At 40.4% G+C, this 17,543-nt stretch overlaps 1 protein-coding gene across 2 annotated transcripts; it reads left to right on the top strand.

The window, feature by feature from the left end:
• Nucleotides 1-522: 522 nt before the first annotated feature.
• On the top strand, nt 523-17,287 carry LOC109486250 (cyclin-G-associated kinase-like). 2 transcript variants are annotated; one of them, XM_019789991.1, is made up of 24 exons: nt 523-762; nt 1,297-1,358; nt 1,564-1,623; nt 2,419-2,533; nt 3,135-3,274; nt 3,851-3,976; nt 4,484-4,573; nt 5,053-5,188; nt 5,521-5,630; nt 5,896-5,962; nt 6,329-6,467; nt 6,775-6,824; nt 7,051-7,199; nt 7,768-7,890; nt 8,323-8,456; nt 9,251-9,445; nt 9,767-9,884; nt 10,319-10,398; nt 10,677-10,867; nt 11,076-11,117; nt 11,368-12,780; nt 13,528-13,679; nt 14,120-14,296; nt 14,675-17,287. In XM_019789991.1, the coding sequence occupies exons 1-24, from the start codon at nt 633-635 to the stop codon at nt 14,774-14,776; spliced, it is 4,101 nt and encodes a 1,366-aa protein (XP_019645550.1). In that variant the 5' UTR covers nt 523-632; the 3' UTR covers nt 14,777-17,287. The 2 variants fall into 2 exon arrangements, with proteins under 2 accessions (XP_019645550.1, XP_019645551.1); XM_019789992.1 differs by lacking the exons at nt 13,528-13,679; nt 14,120-14,296; nt 14,675-17,287 and adding an exon at nt 13,123-13,326.
• Nucleotides 17,288-17,543: the final 256 nt, after the last annotated feature.

Genomic DNA, 17,543 nt, shown 5'->3' with positions numbered 1-17,543 from the left:
AGAATTTTGAATTTTATTGTGTACATGTACATCACTGTCTAAGCTACCTAACGTTACATGCCAAAAATCCTAAAAAGTTGTTCCTTTCTTGATTTATTTGCTTTGAATGATTTTCCTGGAAACTCTCCTGTAGTCCAGAACAAGCTGTTTATATAGGGGGACCCACACCTTATTTCTGACATAACAAGTTATCAGCCAGCAAAAAAGTAAGACTATACCATGCCCAAGACAAAAGATACAAAGGCAGGTTCTGCTGCAGTACCAAGGCCAGCCACCAGGAGACCCAAATTTCCCAAGACCTACCCACATACCAAATACCACAACCCCTCTTCTTTTACCACAAGTGTGTGGAAACTCAGACAAACCAATAACAATACCTACGTTTATATAAAGAAGATAATTTTCTTGACTTTGGACAAGGCTTGGGTTAGGAGTTGAAACGTTTTGAAGGTCAAGGCAAGGATCTAAAGCTTCATGACAGCTTCGTGGTCAAGGTTTTTGACTTGCGATATCTCGCGAGAACATGCGAGAGTAGGCGTGGACGTCACGTGCCCAGGTTCGAGTCCCGTCGCTGACGACTACATGTAGCTACATCCGTTCGGCTCGATCACAAGTGTATCATCTTTAGGGCCATGTCAGACTTCTTCAAGTCTGCCCTGGGTTACCTGAGTTCCCCCGGAGGCGGCAGTGACAATGACTTTGTTGGACAACTCGTGGAATTGGGAGATATAAAACTACGAGTCAAAAGAGTCATCGCCGAAGGTGAGGTAATATTATTTAGGGGGAGGGGGGCTGTACTCACCGGTCGTACTAAAACGTACACTCACTCAGGAATTGTGCAAACTTCTATGGTTGTACGTTAGTTTGTGGTGCCGATGCAGTGTCTTGATGTTCCACCTTGTCTACGAAAGGAGTTTAGCTTGTTACCTTTTCATAGATCTTTAGATTTTAGTCATACCGGTATCTGAAATTATGCCACAAAGCAAACAAACCAGCTCAAGTGGGTCAAATGTCATAGGTAGGTGTATATTTAGCTGTGGCGACTCTTGTGGAGGATGTGGAAAGTTCCCAGCTAAATACACTCCACAGAAGTCGCCACAGTTCAGGTTACAATATAATAGCTACAACACCAGTGTTCTCACTAGACTGTTCGAGTGTAGGAGTTGCCTATGCTGTGATTTCGTATACTCTTGATTTATCCGCCAAATCTGTCTTTCATGTATTAACCAGCATAGGTGACCCCTTGTAAAATTATCTTTTCATCATGTTAATTCTTCATCATTCTCTTCACTTCAGGGGGATTTGCAGTGGTGTATGTGGCAGAAGATCTTGCAAAGAAAAAAGAATATGCTTTGAAGGTTGGTAACTTGTGTTACGCAAATTTCTGGCCATTCTCTTATTATCTTAATTTGTCAAAATATTTTTACTTAGTCTTCATTCATTGTGAAATAGTTTGTAGTAGTTTATCATCATCAGTATATCATTGCATTCTAGAAATGTACATTGTAATTGGAATGTTGCAAATTTGTTAACCTATTGTCATGCCTTTTTGATTACTTTCAGAGACTTCTGGCATCTGATGAAGATGCAAGCAAGAACATCATACAAGAAATATGCTTCATCGTATCCTTTATGCCATCAGTTGATTTCAAGTGTAGTGGATTGGGGTCGTGTGGCACAACTAACAATGTTTGACTCAGAACCAAGAGGTCCCGTGTCAGTAGTAACCAAATTACTTCAGGCTTGAAAACAGTGAGTCAGCAGTGGCAGAAAAGTCTGAAGAAGACTGAAAAATCATCCACTGATCCTGATGACTGTTTGGTATTATTCAACAACTTAAGAGATGGATAACTTTTATGATATATATACTCTGATCTGGTAGCATCATATATTATATCTGTAGGGATCTTGATCTTAGTCTCTGTCGGTAGAGATCACGATCAGTGTCTCTGCTGGTACAGTTTTGATTTGTGTGCAGTATCATATACAGACAGCATAAAAAGATACATGTATTTAGGTTTTCTGGAAAGCACAGATTTTAAGTGACATCAGGAGGTACCAGTAATATGTTTATAGCAATATACCTAATCCTTTCTAGAGATCCCAATTTGGATCTGTCCTGGTAGAATCAGCATTTACTTCACATTTTCGCAAATCTTTTTGTTTGTGTATGGCTTGCATGTGACCATTTTTTCTGTTATGTCAATTTTATTTGCGAGCACTGAATGCGACAATCCTAGCGGGGTCACGTGACATGCTCCCTCGGGGAATTTGTGGTGACCTTTTGTCCTTACCTATCAATATTCACTTGCAATCCCAGTCTTTAATCCCCCCAAAATGAAAGCTAAGAATATACTGAATCATTATAAAATAATGGTCTTAGACTGGACTAAACCTCTTCCTTGACCTGCTGCACAGAAAAAGCTGTCTGGCCATCCTAACATCATCCAGTTTCTGTCAGCAGCCAGCATCAGTAAGGAGGAGTCTGACCATGGACAGGCTGAGTTCCTCCTCTTGACAGAACTCTGCACAGGTTAGCTTCTTATCCACTGCTATTTAACCTATGCATCCAATGCAACTTTAGGGCCCCAAAACAATAATATTCTGGACAACAAAATCTGTATGAATCTGTACTGTCATTTAGCATGTTTTTGTCATCATTTTATATAGAGACGAAATTAGAGTTTGAGTTCCAGCACAAAGAATTGTTCTTACTCTAAGAGGTTTCGAACAGTCACTCTGGTCTTCTTCAATAGACTGACCCAGTGAGACTTGCCATGTGGCCTCTCTGAAGTGCAATGTTAACACTGGGTCAAAGGTATCTGGTAAATAATGTCAGTCCTGTCGGCCCTAATTTAAATAGCCTCTTTTACCCCTCTCAGGAATTAGTCTTGTTTGTTGTCCAATATTCTTACAATAAAGCCATATGACAAGTCTCACTGGGCCAGTCTATTAAAGAATACCAGAGTGACTGGTCGAAAGCTTTAGGTGAGAACAATCTCGAGTTGGAACAATAACAAGAAGTTTAAACATTACTACCAACATGAACTTTCATGATAAATTAATTTATATATAGGGTGATGTGAGTATTCAGTACAGGACAGGTTTGACTAAGCTGTTATTGTTCTGATCAGGAGGCCCGCTGGTGGATGTACTGAACAGACAGCAGGGTTCCCTGCCGTGTGACCAGGTGCTGCAGGTGTTCTATCAGACCTGCCGGGCCGTGCAGCACATGCACCGCCAGAAACCTCCCATCATACACCGAGATCTCAAGGTCAGTTGGAGGGATATCAGCCATTTTCTGCATTTACTGTTGGCAGACCTGAGTTTAGTCTCATTGTGTTTTAGTGCAACCTGGTTCTTTATGGCTTAGTGCAGGTAAAAATTGGCAGATATTTCTGATGTTTAACTGCACCTAACCTGCATTGGTCCATGTACTAGGTTTATAATTATGTGTACAAGGTATATATTGACTGTCACCACCTCTGAAGTATGGAGAAAATAATGGCAATTGGCAATAATGGAGCAGGTAAAATTTGTTTGTAAATTTTTAATGTTACCAGTGCAGGTATGCAGAAAAAAAAGTATTTCGAGCCTGATTCTTTGCTATAGATGACAGTTTTACTTGTGATTGTGTTTTCTGTTTGATTCGTATACAAATGTAGTTAGTAATTTTTGGGATGATGGGAGTCTGGGACAGGTACATTATGAGAATTGAATAAAAAACAGTAATGGGTGATTTGCAATTTGACTGCTACTAAGAATGATCCAGACAACTACATACAATGCACAATGTACAATGTACCTGAAAACATTTGATGTTGAAAATGGTTGTGAATGTGAATTTCAGGTGGAGAACTTGTTGATCAGTAGCCGTGGTCTGATAAAGCTGTGTGACTTCGGCAGTGCCACCACCACCAGCCACTATCCTGACCACACATGGAGCGCACATCAGAGAGCCATGGCTGAGGAAGAGGTAAGAACTTCAGGAAGTCAAACTTAGCCAAGCGGCCACTTCTCTAAGCCAGCCATGTGACCATAATGACCACTTTTTCTTTTAAGCTTTAACTTTAAGGGACTTGCCTAAGCCGACCACTTGTTCAACTCGACGGCAATCAGCACTATTTGGGTCTGCACATGGCCAAATCTCGGTTTATGACGACTGCGTCATTTTCAAACATGTTGTGGAAAACGTTTATAGGTGATGACAGCAAGAAATCTTGATGGAACTTGTAGTTTATTTGGACAGCATGGCAGTCTTTGCTAAATGAAAAATGGGGCAGTGTATTATAAAATGGATGGAAATTTTGTACCCTGTCTTGTCCTGTCTTATCATGTCTTCTCATGCTTTTTGTATAAGAAGACCACTTGTCTAAGAAGACCACTTTTGTTTGGTCCCCTCGGTGGTCATCTTAGACAAGTTTGGCTGTACTTCACAATGAATGACCCTGTGCTGACAAGTGTATGTTCCTCTTGTGCCCAGATGACCAGGAATACCACACCCATGTACCGTACTCCTGAGATGTTGGACCTGTATCAGAACTACCCCATCAATGACAGAGTAGACATCTGGGTTAGTCTTACATTATACACCTCTTCAATGTTATTGACTTCAATGTGCTGTGAAGGAATAGTTTACACCAGTGTTCTAGCCAACCTAAATTTTTTTTCGGATTGCACATTATTTTTTTTATACATGTAAGTTAGGTAGAGATGAATATTGCAAATATTACATTGTATGTACATGCATGTCCTATAATTTTATTTGAAGGAATGTGTGGACTAGGTTTATCTCTGCTGTTGCTAATGATTAGATGGTAGCTATAATTCAATATTAGCATTATAATTCTTATTCCAAATTCATCTGTTGGATGTAGAATTGATTGGATATTCAAAGATGTTGTTTACATACATGAATCACATCCTCATTCTTGACTTATGACATATGACATGACAATTATACAATACATGTAGCCTCTATATTACAATTTCTTGCAGGTGTTTTTGTGAATCACAGCTCTGTTATATAAACATATTTTGTCTCTGTTCTAGGCACTCGGCTGTGTCCTGTATTTACTTTGCTTTGGCCAACACCCATTTGAGGACTCTGCCAAGCTGCGCATTCTGAATGCTAAATACACCATTCCTGAGACAGATGTCAAATACACAGTCTTCCATGAACTGATAGGTGAGTTACTGGTTTTCTCTCCTGTTTCATATGATACCTGCATCAGCAAATGAAAAAGCATATCATACTCTATTACTAATAATTTTAATGTCCCAAAGAGAAGAGGCAGATATGTTCAGACAGTGTTAGAGAGAGACATACAAAATGCCTTGATTAAACTCGAAATTTGGAAATGATACAAAAAGAAACTAAAATGAGCCGTTATCCTTTGATGTTTTTTTGTGGCAAAAAATGCCTTTTTAAGCATTTTGACTCACTATTGTTACATGTTTTACAGTAATCATATGATTGCCAAGCAAAAAAGTTCATACACTCTTTCACTTGATTTTCAGACATGATGTTGAAGACCAACCCCATGGAAAGACCAGACATCAATGCGTTAGTGGAAAGGCTGCAGGAGATCGCTATTGCTCGTAACATCAACCCCAAGTCTCCACTACAGGTAAAGCTGAACAAATTACATACAATGTAATGTGTACTGATATACTATCATATAGGACCTTAAAAAGTGTTTAGGCACAGGTCCAAAATACTGAATCACCAAGTACCGCTACTATACTGACATAAATTTACACACTACCTTAGTGGCATTGTGAGACACAGAGGTGAGCAAAGTGACATCTCTCAACAAAGTTTCATGCGGTTGGAATGGTTTCTCTTTCTCCTATCAGCTACATGTACATGTATGTTTCATTCTTACCTTCCAGCTCACTGAGACCCGGTCACCGCAAGCCTCAGACAGAATGCCAGAAGAGAACCAAGCCAAAAATTTTGGTAACTACATTGTTCCATAGCAATTCCATCTACTTGACAGGTCTAAACACCAAGTCATATGCTTTCTTATTCCCCAGTGTATATACACATGTATCCATGACACACGTCAATACTTAAAGAATATTTCACTGGTTGATTGAGATAAAGAAAGTTCATAAAATCATCAGTTTTGAGTTAGTCTAGATCTAATCTATAGAAATTGTTATCTTACAGTTGATCCAAAAAAAATATCAAAGGCTAGAGGTTGTCATATTTTTAACCTTTGTCTGGTGCAGGTTAAATTTTCAATGTTATTTGTACCAGTGCAGGTTTGCAGAAAAAAGGATTTCGAGTGCTGTGCTGATATATTATGCCTTGAATTGTTAGACTCTCCAGGCCACAGCAGCCAGGGGGATTTGGAAGGTGCATCTGGAAATGCTCTGTTGGACAAGATGAAGGGCGGGGCGGGGAGTTTCCTCAAGAACCTGAAGGACACATCAAGCAAGGTCATGCAGTCCATGGCCAAGTGAGTCTTATGTCACAACTCCAATCTTACACCAAGTACAGCATGTAGCATTGTTACATTGTATCTTAGAGCATATAACATGGTTACCCTATGTCTTAGAGCAAGTATCCTATACCTTAGCATGTGACATGCTTTTAAAAATTATGGTGACCCTATATGTTACAAGATGTAACATTGTAACCCTATGTCTTAAATGGCTTCTTATGTGTGCATCATGAAAAACTCTTCTTGTTTGTCTATTGATAACTATTGACGATAATGATGATAATATTGATAACTAATACATGATTTTAATGTATTTTTACAGCTACACAAGGACTGACATGGATTTGACCTATGTCACATCTAGAGTCATAGGTAAGTCATTAGTATAGACCTTCATGTACTCTTCACCCTGATGGCAATAGGATCAGACAAAATACTAGTATATCAAAAAAGATAAAAGTTCACAATCATTTAAAGTCATATAACCATACATATCATACAAAATAACACTATAGTAAGCATTAGCATTGCATTGGTTTTGTTAGGATCATTGATCAAGAGACACACTCATCAATCTTTTAATTTGCCTTTGCTCCAGTTATGTCCTTCCCAGCAGAAGGCATAGAAGCCACCATTAAGAACAACCTGGAGGAGGTGAGACTGTACCTGGACTCCCGTCACACAGGGCACTATGCTGTGTACAACCTGTCTCAGCGTACATACAGGCATCACAAGTTCCACAACAGGGTAGGTTGGACATCATATCTCTGACTATGTCAATACTTCCAAAAGTTTTTTTTAAGAAGACATCACGATCAAAAGGAGGAAGACTAAGTGACAGCGTACTCAAGTTGTGCCCAACTTATTTTCTTGCCACCACTTGTACATTATTAAAAATTAAATATTTGACTAGACACTAAAAAGAGTCTGAGTAAATAAATAAGTACTAGACATACAACATATAACGATAATGGAACATGAGTCCAAACCCCCTTCCTGAAAGAAAGGAAAAAAAAAAAGAAAATAATTTCATCAGGTTGGTAGAGCATAGGATGCTAGGACTTTTCTTTGGGATTATCTTATACACAACCAGAGATTGTTTCAATGTCTACATTGGCTAACATATAGCACAATGAATGGAAAAACTGTCACACACAGTTTGAAAGACGATGACTTTAGTCAACTGTCGGTGGTGCATATCCTGAATGGTACATTTATTTGATATAATGTATTTATGAATAACATGGACATCTTTCTATTTGGTGATTTGGTGAAGGCTGTGGCCTCATGGTGAACTTTTTTTCTGGACTTTCAGGTGTCAGAGTGTGGCTGGCCACCCAAACGTGCCCCGTCCTTGTCTAACTTATTTGCCATCTGCAAGAACATGCAGCAGTGGCTGAGACAGGATCCCAGGAACGTCTGTGTTCTCCACTGTCTGGTGAGTACAGATGTACATCTAGCTGAGAACTGCAAGGAAAATTCACTTTTGCTGTAGGGAATTATGACTGGACCCTTACTTTGATTTTAAAATTTGTGTTTTAGTCAGGTAAAATATATTGTCTACATACTTGTGTAAGTATGGCTGTTTGATATGTATATTTAGTACAAAGTAGTGTACTCTGAGAGCAGTATATTCTACTTGGTTAAAAGATATGTCATGTATATTTTGCGCATACACATCTAAGTTTTGTTGTTTGATATGTATAGTTAGTACAAAGTTTTATACACATTTATCCAAGCACTGCAAATCCTCTAGTCTGAGAGCAGAAACAGCACAAAAAGAGAAATAGCACAAAAATTAAAAAAAGCTGCTGTCCAAAGGCTTCTGTTTTAGAACGTAGAAATACTAAAGAAGTATTTTTGATTTCAGGATGGGAAGGTTTCTTCAGCGACTGTAGTGTGTGCTTTCCTGGCCTTCTGTAAGCTGTTCACCTCCCCAGAGCCGGCTCTCTACATGTTCAGTATGAGGAGGGCTCCTCCTGGCATCGGGCCATGCCACAAGAGGTTTGCTTGTTTGTTTTTTTGTTTGTTTTGTTAGAATCTCTGATGGTATAAATTTGCCAATGCTCTTCCTGGAGTCCGTATTGAATCACTGGCTTTCAGACAGTAGAAATTGGACCATCGCACATCGGGGCATGCCCCTACTCTTTTTTGAAAGGTGCAATGGGTTCTTTAAAGTGTGTGGGGTGTGACTCTCCCCAAACATGGCACCTCCTTTTAACATCATATGCAAGGGACATCCCTAACTGAAGCCTATACAACTGACCTGAATGGAGTAAGGAAAGTCATGTTAAGTGCCTTTCCCAGGGGCACAACAAGGCATGTTGGTGGATTCGAACCCATGACCTATGGGTTCTGAGCCAAACACTCAACAGTTATGCCCCACAATGCCGAAAGCAAAAATGAAGCTTAATATTGGAATTTATGAACTCCACTTTTTAAACTTTGCAGTGGCTGTAAGGGCACATGTCAATTTTGTTAACTATTTAGAAATTGTTTACAAAATTTGAATTCAATCTGACAGCATTTGAGGCTTCGTAACTTAGGAGAAGAGGAACATAGACCAGATAAAATCTTTGAACTCTTAATGGTTGTGATGTCCATTGCTTTTCATGATGTCTTTCTTTCTCTTTCATCCCATGCAGGTACATAGAGTATGTGTGTGACATGATGGGGGAGAAGGCAGTACTTCCACACAGCAGACCACTGATGCTGAAGTCTGTGGTGATGAAACCCGTCCCACTCTTCAACAAGCAGAGAAGCTGATAATGTCTTTATTTTTGTTTCCTCCTGTTCAGGTACATAGAGTATGTGTGTGACATGATGGGGGAGAAGGCAGTACTTCCCCACAGCAGACCCCTTATGCTGAAGTCTGTGGTGATGAAACCTGTCCCACTCTTCAACAAACAGAGAAGCGGCTGTCGGCCCTTCTGTGAGGTGTACATCGGAGACGACAGGATTCTCACCACGTCTGAGGAGTATGAGAAAATGAGGTCAGCATCATCATCAAACTGTGTTCATATCTGTGTTCATAGTTTAATGTTAAAAAGGGTAAAACTTTTGTTCCAACACAAAGGGGAAATGCTCTCACATAGAGCTAAGGAAAACCATTATATAGTGACTGGTCAAATTCTACCTCAAAAGTTTAAAGAGGTCAGCGTTATTGGTCATCATGTTAATGTCCAGAATTGGTGTGTGCACTGTTACGTGTAGATTCAATGATTAACTAACTTGTGCCATGATATTCCTTGGCAATTCTTGTATCCTCAAAATCATTGCACCATTGAACTTCAAGTTGATGTTTTCCCGTGCAGTGGTTTTTCAGTTGAAGATGGGCGGGTGGTGATTCCCCTGAACCTGGTGGTGACAGGTGATGTGGTGGTGCAGCTGTACCACGCTAGATCTACTTTTGGGGGCAAGATGCAGGGCAAGGTCAGTCCAGACAGATAACTGTTCTGAGATTATCTGAACTGTTACACTGTTGAAGGTTAGATATCCAGGTAGATAATACTCTTAGTCATAGACGTAGCAGTACCTACTGTCTTGTCATACTAGGAACTATCTCATTCAATGACAATTATGAGTCTTTGTCATGTTCAATGAGTTTTTCCTTTTCCATATATAAGTGTTGACTAATTGATTCTGTTAGACAAGTAAGTTCATTAGTGGTGCTAAAGAAGAGTATTTTAAGCCCTTTATTGTGTTACAAAATGTTTCAACTAGGATTTACACTGGCACATGTATGGTGTGATAGAACTGGTCCTAACAAGACTCTCAACTTGAGATAATAATTTTTAAAATAGTTACATTTTTTTGAAACATGTTATTTTGAAACATGTACCTTACTGGGTTGAATTTTATTCCAGGTGACCTCCATCAAGATGTTCCAGGTCCAGTTTCACACAGGCTTCGTGGATACTAAAGCCTCCTCTATAACATTTTCCAAGTAAGAAGAATTTTATTCAGAGTTTACCATGAAAGCTCATCTGTGTTGATACATTTCATAATGATATTAGTAATTTCCTATCTTTGGTGAGGGTCTCATATGGCACCCCCAAAGTATTTTTAAGGCTACATTTTTCCCAATCGCAAGTTTCATCAAAAACACACTTTAAGATTGAGTAGAAATTTATGTGGCTTAATGGAGAATGTGTTTGGATTTAGCTAAATTGATCAAGTTGCACTGCTGGAATACGTATTTAAATGGTGTTTATTCCCTCTCAGATATGACCTTGACGCCTGTGACCTTGCTGACAAGTACCCTGACCTGTTCAGTGTGACCTTTGAGCTGTCTGTGGGACAGGAGCCACAGAAAAGGGCTCCTGCCCCCTGGGAAAACTTCTCTGTGAAGGGCAGCAATCCAAAGATTCTTTTCACAGCATCTGAAGAGTACTCCCAGGCCATTGCTGAGTTTGGTAAGCTTATAATTAGTATAACATAAGTTAATCTAAATACATTTTTTTATAATTGACAAGATTACGTGTAGCTAATAATCCAAACCAAAAAAACCTAGCCTGTTCTTTACTTCTTTTTGTCAACTGCACAGGCAATATACATGACATGTATGTATAGACTAAAAAATTACATTGTGAACATGAATGTCACTTTTTGCATGTTTTCCAGGTAAATTACAGGCCACAAGACAACCTTCAGGACTTCCATCAGGTACATTAGATAGTTTAATCTTAGACTGATATAATCATAATTGTGGTCGTGTGTGTTTTTCACTCCAATTAAAAAATTTATTTCGTTTCCTATAGAAAGGTAGCCTAAATGGCCTAAATCTGGTCAGACAGGTTTGGCTGATGTTCTGGTCAAACTGCGCCCGAACATCAGCCAAACCAGGTTGCAAACCGGGAAGAAATTTAGTTGTGAATGTTTGACAGGGAATTAACCTGAACTCTGCCCTCCGCAGGTCGCACTGAGAGGGCAACCATCACCCCCTACCAGGACCACTCCGGACAGGACAGCGACGCTTCAGACGACTCACCACCGCCATCCGAACCAGCAGAGCCTGCGTCCCCCGCAGACGAGATGGTATACCCCGGCCGGTCTGCTGAAGAACACTTGGAGCTGATGGAGGATGAGGAGGGGTCAGATGATGAGTGGGCAGCGTGGTCAAAACAGCGGAGCGGTCATCAGGCAGACGGCACTGACCAGCCCGGCGATGGCTTCCAAAAACTTGCCGACGAAGAAGACGGCACGGGTAATCCTGAACTGAACTTGTTTAGCACAAACTTCCAAGGTCCTGATGTTTCTACAGACAGTGGTGGCGTCGATCTGCTGAATCTTGGCAGTGCGGAGCCGGTACCAGATATATTGGAGAGGAGCGGCGAGCCTGACTTGCTTGGCGGTGGATTGAAGCCATCACAATCCAATGCAAGTAGCAAGAGGTCAAGTTTGGAGAACTTGAGCAACGTCAACCTGCTCTCGTCAGGACAAGATCAGACAGAAGCAGACCTGTTTGACCCCAGAGGGAAGCAGAATGGAGCACAGGTAGAAAACCTGCTCGGTGGTGCGTACGATCCGTTACAGCAGGACAAGGAGATGATACAACCCAACGTCACAAAGCCTTCGTCGGGAACATTTGACCCATTTGCAGACTTCTCATCAGATAGCAAAGTAGACGGTAACGCGTTTGATCCGTTCTCTTCACCCTCCAAAAGCCAGTCTGAGAGCACTCAGAAGGGCACTGATGATTTTTTCAAGGTCATGGAGAGTGCGCCCGCCCAGGGTCCATCTGAAACTGACCTGATGGGTTCCTGGGGGCAGACCGGCCCTACTCTCACCCACGTGTCCACAGACCCTAACCTCCTAGGTCATCCCTGGTCGTCCAACACCTTCCACCAGAGCCACTCACAGCCTAACCTGATGGCCTGGGGTGGCGCTAGCCCCGGGAGCAGTGGAAGAAACACCCCGCTCAGTCTCAGCGGGAGGACAAGTCCTGTCACGACACCCAGCCATCAGGCCAAACCAGCCGGCAAGGCCTACGACCCGTTCGCTGACTTGGGTAACCTAGGGAGTCATCTAGGGAGTTCAGGAAACAAAAGCAACAACTTTTCCCCACAGCCGCAACCTAAACCGGCCGGGGGTGGCTTTGCTGGACTGGGGACCGCCTCACCGGGACCAGGGTGGGGGGGAGGCCAAGGCGCAAGGCAGCAGCAGCAGCAGCAGCAGTCGCCATGGCAACAGCCTGGTCGACCAATGGGAGGACAGATCCCACAGCCATCTCCACAGCAGCAGCAGCAAGCCTTCAAGCCTAATTATAACATCAACCTACCAATGACAGGCAACAAGGACAACTCCAGATGGAACCCCTCTGCATATGGTAAGATTGTGATTTCTGGAGATTGAGAACTGGGATCTTTTAGTAATACTTAGTGAGTGTCTACAACTGATTTACTTAAAGCAAGTGGAAAAGGCATTGCAATATACCATTCTGTTTGTTACAAAAAGGATGATTAAGTGCCCAGATAGTGGAACATTATAATTTTTAGAATGATTTTAAACTTACGTTTAAACTTCATGATCTGTGTACCTGGCCTCTCCCATGTATGTTTATTCCATACGACATTGCATGTACAGTAGTAACAGACTACTAGTACTAGTAGTATTTGCTGTGAACTTTTACATGAGATCATGGCCCTGCTTATTCTTTCCTGCATCCAAGGAGGTTTACAAGGTTCAGGTGAGATGTACCTGCAAATATCTAAATGTCAGTCATTATTTTCTATTCTAACTGATGCCTGATCACTGCTATGTAGTTGGCAGTTAAGCGATGAAATGAGTAATATATGGGATAGGATGGATACCGTTCATATTGGCTACGCTGTTATACATGGAGGGTGTCAAGATAACAAATCTCATCCTGGAGCCATGGATTAACGTCCCGTCCTAATATAAGGACTACAACCCTTTCCAGTAGCGTGCATGCCAGGTGAATGACATCTGAGCAGGGATTCAAACTCCTAACCTCTTAGTCCAGAGGCAGGATCGCTAACCACTGGACTACACAGTGGCACTATGCCTAAGTTTTTAGAAGTCTTACCAGTGTATTATTGTATCTAACTTATAGGAGCCCGTCCGAAGGTGGAAGAAACAGCTTTTGAAGACCTCCTCTCCTCTCAGGGCTTTGCCTCTACTGCCAAGAAAAGTGGTGAACGTGTCTCTCTGAAGGAGTTGAGGAAAGAACTGCGAGCAGGGGAAACAGACCCTCAAAAGCTGAAGGTAATTCATTGTTCTTGTACTGGCTTAAAATCTGTATCAGATTCTGTACATGTATAGCTGGTATAAGTTAACTGCCCTTCGGCATAACACACCAGCTTTTCAGGCAGATAGCTATATTACACCGAACGACATGTTACAGCTGCCAATCTTTGCACATCTAAGTGCAGGAGCTATCTAGTGATGATGCTCCCAACCGTAAATCATCTGTTTTCCAGAAGAACGACGTGTATGATAAATTCTTGAATTAATAAAAGTTGGGAATTGGCGATTCTCGGTTGTCTGTTCTGTAGCAGATCTAAGATGATGACAAGATTACTATCATATAGATATACTTGACTACATCTATGTTTGGCATCAACAACATAGTTTAAATTTCAATTGCAATTTTGTTCTTGTCAACAGAAAAGTAGCTACAGTAACTGTTTTCTTGTTTCCACCAGATCCTGGACTGGATAGAAGGGAAGGAAGGGAACATCCGTGCCCTGCTGAGCTCCCTGCACACAGTCCTGTGGGAGGGGGAACACAGATGGAAGGAGGTGGGCATGCACCAGCTGGTCCAGCCTGACCAGGTCAAGAAACACTACAGGAAGGCCTGTCTGTCTGTCCATCCTGACAAGGTATGGTCTCAGTTCTACAGTTTCCTGACAACAATAGTGTAATTCCTGTTTGTTTGTTTGTTTGTTTGTTTGTTTTTCCAATACTTTTATGTTTTGTGTTTTTTTGTGGTCACTTCTGTACCGTGAACTTATCATTACCGTTAAATAATAGTTTGCAGTAGACTTTCTTTTTTCTGCACCTGCCGCCACTGTGAAAACCTCCATTTTTCTCAGACCGCAAACTTTTGCTACTGCCAACAAAAGTGAATTTCAGTACTCTGGACGCTACATGTGTATCAGTGTTTTGGCCAGGGTCTGTCTTTTGTCGTTTAGCCATAGTAGTTGTTTGGTTGACGAGTTAATTTGACCCTCTAACACTCAGCATTCTGTGCCCTACAGCATGTTGACAAACCAACAGAAGAAATGGCCAAACTCATCTTCTTTGAGCTGAACGCTGCTTGGGCAGAATTTGAGGAGCAAGGTAGCAAGCCATTGTACTAGGAGTCCAGACCAGAAGAGTGGGGAACATATTGCAGCAGGGCTGCTGAGACTGAGAGCACTCCAACAACTCTGGGGGCGGAATATTAGCATGGGAGGGGCACTTTATTAGGCCTAGGAAAAGTCATGTTGTGTTTATGGTTTCAGTCCTGGAAAAAATAGGGTCTGTAGGTACAGATTTTCTTTTCTATTTGAAACTTTTTTTAGATTTTGGCTAAAATGATCCAAGAAACAAAGTTAAACAATGCTTCAGGACTGTTTCAAGGACCCGTCCACCTATTGGCTTTTGGACTTATATTTCACCTGATTTACTGAAGAAAAAAATTGCTTCCGACAATGCATTAAATGATGTTTCAGATTATTCTGAGCATTTGAAATTCAGATTTTATAGCCTTACCAGAGGTCGATAAAAAAATGCTAGGGTTGGTCAGGAAACTGGAAACACAACATTTTGTTTGCTAGGCCTTGTCCATCAAACTTTACAAGGTGTCTAGCATATTTTTTTTAGCTGAAAGTTGGGAATACATATTTGAATGTAGAATGTGTGCTGCTGGTAATGTACATGTACATCTGCCTTAGACTTTAGAAACTACTGGAAATATGTACTGTACAATAGCATCATTGATGTACATGTACATTGTAAAAGCTCAAATACACAACATTGTGCAAGTATTAACAGCCACATTCCTCCCTAGTATTTAATGTTGTTGAACATTCCAATGCTTTTAGTGTGATCTCAAAATAGGAACCTATGGTATGAGTGTATATAATTCTCCTGAATATAATATTTAGAATGAGTTTATTGTGAAAGAAAATTTGGGGGTCATTGTATTGTCTATCTTAATAATTAATCATTACCAAAAGTACACAGCATTAAGAAAGTGTCCTGGCACAAAATTGTGTGGTAGGACAGGTTTACAACAAACAAAAATGTGAATTTGTAGGACAGTTGTGGATGTTTGTACAAAATTTAGCTGCCGTGCAGAAAATGGTGTTCAAAATGTGTCGTACAATTTTGGGAATCACCTGAAAATTTTAGGACTTGCCAACAAAATACATGCATAACCGTCTTATATGTGAAGCCCTCTATAGTAGCTACCATCCTACCAGTTTTTTCACCATTTTACACACCTGTATCTTTCTGCAATGACTATGAATATACAGTGGTATTCTATCTTTTGACAGAATTTCTCAAATCTCACAGTGTTCCCCCGGTAGTTACAAGTCCGAAAACAAGACAATGTTTTCTCAGCAAAACTCAACATTTATCATACACTTAACCTGGGGTTTGAGCCTGCAACTTTTTACCACAGCCATGCAACTGTCATACAATGTAATTAATTCTAGGTGTAGTTTTGTGTGTATTTCTGTGTATGTGAGGGTATTGGTGAGTTTTGCTTCTCATAGTACAGTGCAACAAATGTGAATCCTTCATACTTTCATCACAGTTTCTTTTATTGGACCTGGATGATTAATGTGCAGATTATACATGTATGATATGTCTTAGAATGTCTGCAAGCTATATTATGCAATATCATGTTCATGTAAACTATATTATAGGAGACTTAGTCAGCAACAAAGTGAAAATGCTTGTAAAGATTAACTTGTTTATATCAGATTAAGAATTCTCTCTGTGAACTTGTAGAACTTTTACATATTACCATCATAATATGATTGTGCACACCAACATTTGTCCAGATTGGGTATTTTGTGCCACTACAAGTATCCTTGCTTTTAGCTGCTATATTTTGCAGTTAAACAGGATTTCATGACACCATTTTCTCCTTTTGGACATGTCAGGCATCTGCAATGTCTCACAAGTGGTTTATATACTGTAAGTCTTTTTATATTCGCAGTACTTTTATATTCGTGGTTTTCGCGGGCCCTTGTGTACTGCGAATTTATTCTTACTGCAAACAAATAATTCCCCAACTTTCTTTCTTTTGCACCTGCCATCACCGCGAAGATATAGTTCCACGAACATCTCCATTTTTTTCAGACCGAGAAGTTTTGCTACCGCGAATATAGAGTGATTTACAGTAGTACATGTACATTATTTTGTACAGTGTAGTCCAGAAGAAATGTTATAATTTAATCCGTATTTCTTGTAATAGAATGATATCCCAGACTGATCTTTGTTTATGAACAATAGAAGACGTGAACAGATTCTGTAAAAATGGTTTCCAAGGAAGAATTGTAGAAGAGTTGCAAAGAAAGCATGCTCAATATCATGGCAGGTGACGTGTGTGTAGATGTACAATTTTATGTAGATAACTGCTGCCAGCAAATGAGCTACTTACTTTCTCAATGGAAGTTTGATTGCTTGACAGTATGATATACATAATATACTGTAGATACAATGTATTTCTTAATTGTTTATGGTACATGTAACCACCAAGACCCCCAATATTATCTATTATATACTGCATAGTCTCTTTGAAGCTGGAGAGTCCAATGTGTTGAACATGTGGATGTCAAGCTATGAAATAAAAAAAGACAAGCATTCAGATTTAACTCTTTATTTCTCTGTTTAGCTGAGTCCACAGTCCAAAACACTAAACAGTTTCTGTAGCATTTAGTGTGTTTTCATAGAGATCAAAACCATATAAGAACCATAGACTATGGAAATGTTCTTTTTTTCTTGCGGATAACAAAGAAGTGTCAACATATTTGTCGATTTTCGTGAAACCAACATTAATCAATATAAAGGAAAATGCAAAACGAACTGCCCCATGATGTTACAGCCTTCTTTCCTACGAGTTTGACCACC

The sequence above is a fragment of the Branchiostoma belcheri genome, unplaced genomic scaffold (genome assembly GCF_001625305.1).
Source record: "Branchiostoma belcheri isolate BF01 breed outbred unplaced genomic scaffold, Haploidv18h27 scaffold8, whole genome shotgun sequence".
NCBI classification, from domain to species: Eukaryota; Metazoa; Chordata; class Leptocardii; order Amphioxiformes; family Branchiostomatidae; genus Branchiostoma; species Branchiostoma belcheri.
The sequence above is the reverse complement of the archived record's forward strand: the minus strand, read 5'-3'. Positions and strand labels throughout refer to the sequence as shown.

What these genes read in the sequence shown, in the direction of transcription:
- LOC109486250 (XM_019789991.1), top strand. Translation starts at nt 633, where the DNA reads ATGTCAGACTTCTTCAAGTCTGCCCTGGGTTACCTGAGTTCCCCCGGA. An exon ending in TACAAGAAATATGCTTCATC is followed by an intron (nt 1,624 to 2,418) that starts GTATCCTTTATG and finishes CCTGCTGCACAG; the next exon opens with AAAAAGCTGTCTGGCCATCC. An exon ending in TCCTCTATAACATTTTCCAA is followed by an intron (nt 10,399 to 10,676) that starts GTAAGAAGAATT and finishes ATTCCCTCTCAG; the next exon opens with ATATGACCTTGACGCCTGTG.